General features: G+C 35.8%; 2 protein-coding genes across 4 annotated transcripts; one reads left to right on the top strand and one right to left on the bottom strand.

Annotated features, from left to right (window-relative positions):
* The first annotated feature begins 3,745 nt into the window (after positions 1–3,745).
* On the top strand, positions 3,746–5,255 carry LOC137742662 (histone H2A.6). Its single transcript, XM_068482585.2, has 2 exons — positions 3,746–3,996; positions 4,774–5,255. The coding sequence occupies exons 1-2, from the start codon at positions 3,808–3,810 to the stop codon at positions 4,990–4,992; spliced, it is 408 nt and encodes a 135-aa protein (XP_068338686.1). The 5' UTR covers positions 3,746–3,807; the 3' UTR covers positions 4,993–5,255.
* Positions 5,256–5,725: 470 nt separating this feature from the next.
* Positions 5,726–9,540, bottom strand: EDA14 (embryo sac development arrest 14). 3 transcript variants are annotated; one of them, XM_068482114.2, is made up of 10 exons: positions 9,278–9,540; positions 8,924–9,012; positions 8,729–8,819; positions 8,513–8,604; positions 8,336–8,429; positions 8,167–8,246; positions 7,201–7,281; positions 6,279–6,378; positions 6,097–6,193; positions 5,726–6,008 (listed from the first exon to the last, which is right to left on the bottom strand). In XM_068482114.2, the coding sequence occupies exons 2-9, from the start codon at positions 8,977–8,979 to the stop codon at positions 6,101–6,103; spliced, it is 687 nt and encodes a 228-aa protein (XP_068338215.1). In that variant the 5' UTR covers positions 8,980–9,012; positions 9,278–9,540; the 3' UTR covers positions 5,726–6,008; positions 6,097–6,100. The 3 variants fall into 3 exon arrangements, with proteins under 3 accessions (XP_068338215.1, XP_068338214.1, XP_068338216.1); XM_068482113.2 differs by having other exon boundaries at positions 8,924–8,980; positions 9,278–9,527; XM_068482115.2 differs by having other exon boundaries at positions 8,924–9,034; positions 9,278–9,426.
* Positions 9,541–10,741: the final 1,201 nt, after the last annotated feature.

Raw genomic sequence — 10,741 nt, 5'->3', positions numbered from 1 at the left:
TTAGACCACTTCAAGTTTAAAATGGTATTAAGTGGGAAATTAGGCCATAAGTTACACCACTTCAATTTCAATATTGCATTAAGTGGGAAAATTAGGCAATGGTGCTTGGAAAGGAAAAAAATATTTTGTGGTGGTGATTCATTCTCAAAGCCTATAAATAGGCTTCTCCATCAAGGTATCAAGCATCAAGGAATTCACAAATACATTTCTCTACTCCAAAATTAGAAGAGAATTCCCCAAATCCTTGAAGCTTTGAAACTCCAAAGCTTCCAACCATCCAAATTCCCAAGAATTCCGAAGGATCAAGAAAGCTCTCTTCGTTCTTCGTTAAATCCTCTTTCAAGATCAAGCCCCGACGGCCCTTGAAGAAAGTGTTCATCGTTCATCCTAAGATCAAGCCCCAACGGCCCCTTGGATCAACAGCACAAACAAATCCACACATCCAATCGTTTCTTCAAGATTAAGCCCAAAAGCCCTTGAAGATCCGCTCATCCATCAACCTTCAAGATCAAGCCCAAAAGCCCTTGAAGAAATCCACACAACCATTATTCAAGATCAAGCCCCGACGGCCCTTGAAGAAAGTGTTCATCGTTCATCCTAAGATCAAGCCCCAACGGCCCCTTGGATCAACAGCACAAACAAATCCACACATCTAATCGTTCTTCAAGACTAAGCCCAAAAGCCCTTGAAGATCTGCTCATCCATCAACCTTCAAGATCAAGCCCAAAAGCCCTTGAAGAAATCCATACACCCATTCTTCAAGATCAAGCCCAACGCCCCTTGAAGATCCGTTCATCAACTGTTCATCCTTAGATCAAGCCCCGACGGCCCTTTGGATCAACAACTCATCCACAAACCTACACCCTACGAAGATAGAATCAGAGGACCAAATTTGAGAGAGATCGTAACCCCAAAATCATAAACACAAAAATATTATTTTGTACACGTTATTCTGGTTTCTTGTTTCAAGGAATCTTTCGTGTTCACAATAGTACTCCACAATATTTAACATCTCAGCTTACAATACACGATGTTTTGCAATTGTACTTGTAATTTCGTGTATCCAAGAATCATTCATATATGACAGTCATTGCGATTTTGTAATCAACATGCATCAAACTATGAACTCAGCCTTATTAATATTTCGTTTGATATAAAAAATGCAATTAGACAATAAAGAAAACTTGTTGCAAGTTTTGACATCATATGTCAAATGAACACGAACCTGACTGGAGTATACTATGAACTTAAATGCACGCATACGGAATTTATGACGTGCACTCAGTAATCAAAAGCCACTTATATTGTAGACAATATTATTACAGACAAGGATTGTCTGTCCTCCCATGCCCTTCTATTTTGTGTGGTCACGAATAAGCCACGTCAACATTTTATATTGTTTTTTTATAGAGATAATAAGACAAAAATGAATAGTAATAAAAAATATTGACGTGATTTAGGACTGGTTTGGTATTGCCGTGCTTTGAAAAAAAGTTGCTTCTGCTGTGTTGTGAGAATAAGCAGTTGTGAAATAAAGCAGCCGAGTGTTTGATAAACTTTTTTGTAAAGTGCTTTTGAAAAAAAAAAAAGCAGTATTATAGTGTTTGTTAAACTTTTATGTAAAACAGATGTGAAAAAAAGCCAATTTTTCAAAGCTGGGTTTTGCAGCTTCTTGTTTTTGGCTTTTTTTCATCCAAAACTGTGAAAAAAAACTGAAGCTGAATGTTTACCAAACACAAAAACAGCTTCCAGCTTTTTTTTATACCAACTTTTTTCAGAATCACCTCAGTACCAAATCAGACCTTAATCATGACCACACAAATAAAAGGCACGGAAAGACACCAAAAATTGGATGGCAGACAATCCTTATCCTATTATTACATTCTCATATATCTCATCTTTGTGTTTGCAAATAATATAACATTATTTGAGTTGTCAATTTAATGTGGCTGTAGTTCCTCTATCTTTTCGTAAGGAGGCAGATTGTCTGTCCTCCTGTTTGATGCCCTTCTCATCTTTTTTTATTTTGTACAGTCATAGTTGAACATCGTTAATATTTTATATTGATTTTTTTTATAGAGATAATAAGACAAAAAGCAATAAGAATATAAAATGTTAACGTGACTTAACCGTGACCGTACAAATAGGAGGGGATGGGAAGGGCACAGAGGCAGATTGTCTGCCCTCATGTTTGGTGCCCTTCTCATCCCCTCTTATTTTGTGCGGTCACGGTTGAGCCACGTCAACATTTTATATTAATTTTTTTTATAGAGATAATAAGACAAAAAATAATAGGAATATAAAATGTTGACGTAACTTAATCGTAACCGTACAAAGAGGAGAGGATGGGAAGGGCACTCAAACAGGAAGGTAGACAATATGCCTAGCATTGACATTAAGTTTTGTACCTTTGGAAAATTTTCAAGTTCTAATAGCAACGACGTTTTTTGGACAAGGAACAAGTAAGTACCATTGTGCTTCATTATTTCAAGTTTCTACTTTTTTAATCTGTAAAAACGAATTCAATTTTCCTAAATTTATTGTTATTCGTTTTCCAATTTTTTTTCTTCTAGTCTTCTAAATTAGTGCAATTTTGCATCACAATTGTTGCATAGGCGACTGTTGGATGCATTATCTCGACATTAAAATTCAATTGATTTAGTTTTAAGAGTTTTGTTATATGTCTCTGATTTTGCATATAATTATGGATTGTTTGATTGGATTGCTATATCTCTTCTAACTTGGAAAATTCTTGGAGCTTGCGCGTGGACTTAATTGTTAAGTGGTTTCTCATTTCATGAAGGTAGTACCTTAAAATGTTAATAAAATGCAGAGTGGGTTGGAACTTCCATGTTCCAATTCCACTTCAACACCTGTCACAGCTGCTAATTTCGGATTTAGGGGTTCGAATTTTTGTCAAGTATGTGATTCTTGCAAAAGAGTTATAAATAGAGTTGTAAATCCCACCATTGAATACCTAGTATAGTTGTACTTTATATATATATATATATATATATATATATATTCTTTGCATGTTTTATACGGTTTTAAACATATGTAGCATCACACAGGCACACTTTTTCTAGTTTATTACTGTAATGAAGAGAGTTACATTTACATAAAAAGCATGATTTCTTTTAGAGATAGGGGAAATACTCTTTATGTCCCACTCATAACTATAACTTTTCCATATTTATCTATCTATAGTTACCGACTTACCGTCTTAGTTATGCAAAATTATGTTTTATGGCTAAAACTTACCTAACAGGTCTATAATTTTTGCATGTAAGTCTTTTTCTCGTGTTTTAGGCAAATAGTTTCAGATTGAATTCAATTTTTGTAAAGATTTTTTATGAATCGAGACTTACAAAATAAATGGTTCATATCGTTGAAGTTCGATGTAGTATGAACTTCATAAAGATTTTATATATATATATATACACACACACACACATAATTTGTGTGCGTACAAACTTATGTACCCTATATTTGATAGCTTTGTTCCTATACATATCTATTTGTGTACCTATATGTACGTATGTGTATGAAAGTTACATGTGTTGCCTATTTTGGTTCGTCTCTTCAACAAAATGTAACCAGAACAGAAGTTATAAACTCTCTCACTCAACGAATCCCCGCCGTCCATAATCATCTAATCGACGGCTTCCGTCCTCGATCCGCGTACTTCAACCCATTGGCTCACATTCAAATCCCAACCCTATAAATACCTTACAACCATCTCAGTTCTCCTCCATAGCATCTAACTGTCTCTCAATCACTTCTCGAATTGTTCTTGGAGGTCCATCAATGGCGGGTCGTGGGAAGGCTTTGGGATCCGGAGCCGCTAAGAAGGCCACATCGCGGTCCAGCAAGGCCGGTCTGCAATTTCCGGTCGGTCGTATTGCCCGTTTCCTGAAAGCCGGAAAGTACGCCGAGCGTGTCGGTGCCGGGGCTCCGGTCTACCTCGCAGCTGTCCTTGAATACCTTGCCGCTGAGGTATAACCCCTCTTTCTCGATCTTTTAATTCCTCTTTATTATGCATGTGTTTTTTTCTTCCTTTTTTGTAAATCTAGGTTTAGGGTTTCGAATTAGGAAATATTTTGTTTCAATTTAGTAATTCTGTGCAGAAATTACGTATAGAACATGAAAAATGTGAAATTTTGCTAATTTGTTCTGCATCTGCTCCTGATCAACCAATTTTAGGATCTTGGATCTAGGTTTCTTCTTTTTTTTTTTTTAATTAATTTATTTTATAATAATATTATTCATTTATTTTATTTTTGGCTGAATTAATTTGGTATTCTTTTATTTTTCGTATTCATGTAGGGGGCTATCAACTTAATTTAATCGAATTCCTCATCCATTAATCTTTTAAGTTATGATCTGGAGGTCGATATTGTTGAGGCATTGTTCAATTTTTAAAAATTAGGGTTCCTTTTGTTTTGGTTATTTATTCTATCAAATTTTCACTTGGATAATTTTATTGCAATTATTGTTATTCTTAATTGTTTGACAAAAAAGAAATGGTTGTTTTTAATTGTAAGTTTATTGGACTACTGTGATTGAAATTTATTGATGGTCGAACCATATCGATTTGAATGAGAATTTGTTCCTCAACGTGCTTTCCCCTCCAATTTAGATGTTATTGCGGTTAGGGTTTGTGCGACTGGGATATTTTCTTTGGTGAAGTTATGATTCTGCAACTGAATTGGTTTTCAACTTTCAAATTCGGGTTTTGATTCTAATGTTGTTTCAATTTGGTTGATTTTACAGGTTCTGGAATTGGCTGGCAATGCAGCAAGAGACAATAAGAAGACTCGCATTGTGCCGCGCCACATTCAGCTGGCTGTGCGGAATGACGAGGAGCTCAGCAAGCTTCTTGGGGATGTGACAATTGCAAATGGTGGTGTGATGCCCAACATTCACAACCTTCTGCTCCCAAAGAAGACTGGTGCCTCCTCCAAGAACGTCGGTGGTGATGATGACTCTTAGATTCAAAACAAAATGATGATCGTTGCCGGACTAATATGTTAGTTCTGCCCAGTAGGTCAAAGTAGGCTATTGGGGTCTCTGTTTCTGGAAATGTAGTTGGGTTTTAGGGTTAGGGTTGTAGGTTAGTAATGTTTGTGAATATAATCATCTTCTAGCTTCTTGATAGATAGAAGATTTTTGTGGGAATGTTGTTTGCGTTGGTTTTTTTGGATGTGTTGTTTGTGGGTTTAAATGCGTAATGACAATGCTTCAAAGTTTGAGCATCGTATGATTCTTGTGCTGTATTGTTTCTCAGCTTTCACTCTTTCATTTGTGCCATGGAATTGTCATTACTTTGTACCCGTGGTAGTGAAATTTATTCACCTGAAATCTTTTGCACTTTACATGATAGTGAAACCGTTAAAACGGTGTCAATGTTGCGGAGTCTTGAGGTGTTCATGTCGCTGAAGCACTCGACGCTGCTGCCATGGTGACAACTCATATTAATGGTTCACGTCTGATTCATGTTTTGACCGTATCGTTTTCGAGTCGGATTGTCCTGTTTCCGAACCTACGTAATAAAGTCGTGATGAAACCCAAGTGCCACTGCCATCCTTGTTTGTCTAGCACTCAATTGAAGGGCGATTTTGCAACAACTGTTTGGTCCGAGATCAAGCAGCCATTCCACCACCATATACCTCAGTAGTCACTACTCAGTAGAAAGTTTCAGTTTAAATATCATACTCCAACACACTTCACAACTTTAAAAATTCATAGTAAACGACGATAATCTTAAATCGAGTACCATGAACAGAATACGGCTTTGGTTTTGTTAGTTTTGTTATAAATCGTGCTACGATCAGACTAGCAGTCACAAAAAACGCAAATGCTTCTACCCTAAAAAAGAGCAAATATCCATGACTACACCACTTGTGTCATGTTCATATGTAGATCAAATTTTCCGTTACATGGGAAAGTTGCGGTACATCAGGTCCGTACTTCTTTCCAGGGCCTAGATATCACTAGCAGCCTCATTCCTGCAAAAACATACTGACTTAAGTGAGTGATTTCCATTGCACGATAATTAACTGATAAAAAAAAGAAGCTAATAATGGATCAACACACCTTTTTAACGCTTCCGCTCTGCCCGCCACTTGAATACAGGGTTGGATGTTGGGGAGACAATCTCATCTTCACGTAGTTTGCGTTTTTTACCCTTTTTCTGTAATTTAGACGGAAACGTATTCAAAACTATCCACGGACAACCAAACTCCCAGAACTAAGCAAAGAAATTTAGATGTCAATACCTTTAATTCCTTCTGCATTGCCATATCCATATAGATTTTCTCCAACTCATTGACTCTCTTACTCCTTGCTTCGAGTTCTCTGTAGGAACCAGCTGTTTTCCTGCACATTGAAGACGACAATATAAGACTTAAACAAAATAATGATGTCGCGCTACAAGAATCCTTGCTGACAATGAGACAGGAAGGCAGATGCAAGAATTATTCCACAAATTGAAAGGTAGCATAAGAATAACATGAATTTGTTAACATGAGTGAGCTACCTAGGATTCAGGAATACAAAACCAGCATAAAAAGAAATTCTCAACCGAAATACAATTCCAACTAGCACCTAATAGTTGGGCCTCGGACCAACTTCTAATTTATTTCAATTTCAATTTTGCCAAAGAGCTGTTTATCCCATGCAAAGTTGGGCTTTAGTTGGCATAGCAGCAAAGAGCTGTTTATCAAACCGGTTAATAACTTAATATACAGAACAACTTCTGCGAGATAATTTTTTTATTTTTTTGCCATATACTTGTAACCATTAAGATTTGTTTATACTCTTTTAGGTCAGTTGGCATAATCACAAATCACAATCACATACAGTATAAAAGCCAAGTTGCAGCCTTTAGACTAAACATTAAGAGACTAGGTTTGCTTAGAACCTTTTCTCTATTACGAAACATTCTAGTCCAATTCACTTCACGATTGATGGCCTGGTATCACAAAGTAATCTTATTGCTTTTAGAATGCAACCATGCAAAGTGCAAAGGGATCACTGCACAATTATTCTTAGATAGCAATAATGCCAAGATCTTATCACCATAATCGATGCATAGAAATGCATAATTGATGCAATATTGATGAAAATCAAAAGACCAAAACTTCCAGGATAAACCTAACTCCTCAATCTGTCCTCTATCACTGAAAATTTTGTTTCTACCTTTTTATATGATCAGGAATGTCCTCAGAAACCGGCATTTTTCCACTTCTTGAACGTGATTGAATTTCTCTAGCCTCCTCTCTGCCAAAAAAAATAATTAACAATAGATTTTTTTAAATGTGCAAAACAAGATAAAACATATTTGGCAAATGGGAACATAAATGACGTGAAATTAAGAAACTACTTTCCTTCCCAACTCTTTCACCCAGAGTGGTTTCACGTGAATTCTATAACATTATAGGTCTTATCCCCATGTGAAAGAATTGAAGAATAATGTCTTCCCAGGAAAAAATTAATAACACTAAGAAATTAGCCTAGCGTCCCCAGTTGAAGCCATGAGGATCTACTCCACTATAACTACATGGGCCAGAAAGGAGGTAGTTTGCAGAGTTGTAATAGCACGCTTATTGTTCTTGTATCACTGTATTTCTATGTCCCCTTTCTCGGGGCCATAATAGTTTTTGTAGATATACTCAAGTAAACAGGATGAAAAACTTTTCATACAAGTCCAGAACAGGTTCAGGAGAAACACACTTTCCATTTATTGATCAAGTTTTATGGATGCGTCTTACCATTTGTTACAGTATTCCTTTTCAGTGTTTGTATGGGTGGATGTGAAACTTCGGGTTCATGTACACTAGATATGTATTTGTGTTTGTGTGTGTTTTATGTTGTGTATTTGCTTAGAAAAAAGGGTTAAAATCACTCTAGATACTTTTGCCTACTGATGAAAAAACCAATTCAATGAACATGAAAAATATACATAACAAAATCAATTAGAACAATGGAAACAGACCTCTGTGGATAATAAGGGACAACAAAGAACCAAAAAATGGTGAAAATGGTCCTTCACCATATCCAGTCTGATTACAAATAACAGCAGCAACGAAAAATTACAAATTAAAAAAATCCACTAATTCAGAATTAAGATTCTCCATGGATAGAAGATGTCAAGGAAGCTCAAACCTGTCTTCGGCAAAGTAAACGTGTCTACTTGAAGGCCGATTATCAAGGGAGTGCAGTGTCGCAGTTAACTTTTCAATTTTCTGCATTAATTAACACCATAATTAGAACCAACATGTTAAATTCATAAAACCAACTGGTAGACCACACCTTCATGATATATATTTATAACCTTTTTCTCACTCTGCACTTTCTGAAATATGTATCCAATATCTTGGGTCTTCATAAGCATGAGCTCTTCTGGAGTATACTTGTTTGCCTGACTCCTGTAGTAAAAATCCATATCACATGAGTAGCAAGTGTGAAAAAGGAAAACGATATAGAAGAGTAAAAGAGAGTTTTATGTTACTCTAATTTATGGACTCCATTAACAGTTCGTGTCTTGATCATCTTGAAGTTGAACTCATCTGGGTTTCTGTAGAAGGCTTTCTGCTTCAGTATCTGTTGAGTGAAAAGACAGATGAGACATAGCCTAAGATGTATACCATATAGGAAGTTAAATTACCAGACTATTAATAGATGACGAAATCCAAGGAGAAAAACAACAAAGCCATCATAAATCTACCCGTAAAGTCTCCTCCTTTTTGTGATACGCTTTCGCACGCTCAACATAGTCCTTGTGCTTTTCAAGAAGCCCAAATTTTTTCCTCGATTCCCTATAAACAATTTGGACCCAAAACACAAAAACATTAATCCCATCATCTGATGCAAAACAACATTATCCGAAAGTCTAACAGCGAAAAGGAATGTGGTCACTCACGGTTGAGCTCGCTCCTTGTGAGCCCGTCGGCTAACAGCATTCCTTAAAGACGACATGCTGAATAATTCAAAGCAACGACCACAAGTTAACTGCGAAGGTACCACTAATAAGCTGTGGGATTACAGATACAACAAATATTCATAACCATGTCAAACAAAATTTGATAAACCACAATGTCGAACAATTAGGGAAATTAATTCTTGGGTAAGTTCCAAGAGCTCAAATCTTTACCCGTCGACTACAACAATTGAATTGAATTGAATTAAAATCCTAAAATCTAAGCAGCAACTAGGTTGTTAAAGTTGAGCAATTTGAAAGATGAATGACAATAATAAAGATTAAAGCGAAACAAACCTTGACGATGAAGAATTGGGATTCCTGAGCAGCCGAATGGAATTCCGAATCCCTCCTTACTCTTCAGATGGTGGAATTAAAGCGCAGGCAAAACCCAAGATGGAGAACTGGCCTTTGGAACACGCAGACTAAAACCCTAGAAAATGATTAGGGTATAAGAATTGGTGATTACAACTAAGGAGGAGTGAGTAGTGGTTGTGTGTGGGGCGGCCTACGGCTGCTGGGTGTGCGTGTTCAGATGTAATTTGGTGACTTTTCTTTGTACTTCTTAGGTTGAGGGCGATAATAAATAAAATTAATTTACGATACTATTTATACTCTATTTTTGTATTACATTTTTATATTATTTTAAGTGGCATTTAATATAAGCAGTCACATCATTTGAATTAATCAATTTTTTTTAATTTAGTTCATTATTTAATAAATTAATAATTAAGAAAAATTAGTTAATTAAATAATGATTGTAATATACCAATAGTCATTCTCCTTTCTTTCCTTGGGTTTTGCAAATTTTTCAAATGATGTGGTAATCCATATCAGATGCAACTTAAGATGGTATAAAAATGTAATACAAAAACATGGTATGAATATCATTACTCATTTACGATATGAAAGAAAATTACATTTTAAACTAATTTGACGAAATTTATGTTTGCACACTATTTTTTACTTTTTATTTGAAAAAAACATCATAATTATTAGTACTGAGTAATTATGGTGAACAGACAACTATTTCTAATTTGATCCATTTTTATTCGTATGACTAACCCTTCAAGGCAAAACTACATAATCGACGATTCTGATTATTAGTATGCAAGATTGGAAAGGACGTTCACATATTTCTTGAATGGACAGGGTTGTCTACCCTCCCACTTCCGATGCCTCCCCATGCTCTCCTATTTTGTGTGATCACGGTTAAGTTACGTCAACATTTTATATTGTTTTTTTATAGAGATAATAAGACAAAAATAAATAGTAATATAAAATGTTAACGTGGCTTAACCGTGACCGCACAAACAGAAAAGCACGGGAGGGCACCAGAAGTGGAAGGGCAGACAATCCTTGTCCTGAATGAATGTCAAGTATTCTCACCTAAAAATTCTCCGACCATCTCAAGAAAAATGGTTTTCAGTCCACTATGCCTCCTTTTTTTTTCTTTTTTTTTTTTTTCAACCAACAATATTTTTTATACTAAGAAGGAAGGGATGAGTTTAGCCTTATGATGTGCTAGCAATTCGCCTTTGGCAAGAATCAAACCTAAAGCCTATCACTAAAATAATACTAAATGACACTATAATACCTCTTTAGTACAGTTGCTTTATAATTGAGGGTATTCATGTTATTTTCTATTTGTAATTGAAAAAAATGGCACATGCATCAAAGAAATTGAGGAGTCATGGTTGTCCTCATCACTCTTCACGCGATCAGGTTGGTCATGTGATTATATAATAGGGTGAACTACCA

This window comes from Pyrus communis, chromosome 11, assembly GCF_041283825.1.
Source record: "Pyrus communis isolate YQ-2024b chromosome 11, ASM4128382v1, whole genome shotgun sequence".
NCBI classification, from domain to species: Eukaryota; Viridiplantae; Streptophyta; class Magnoliopsida; order Rosales; family Rosaceae; genus Pyrus; species Pyrus communis.
The sequence above is the reverse complement of the archived record's forward strand: the minus strand, read 5'-3'. Positions and strand labels throughout refer to the sequence as shown.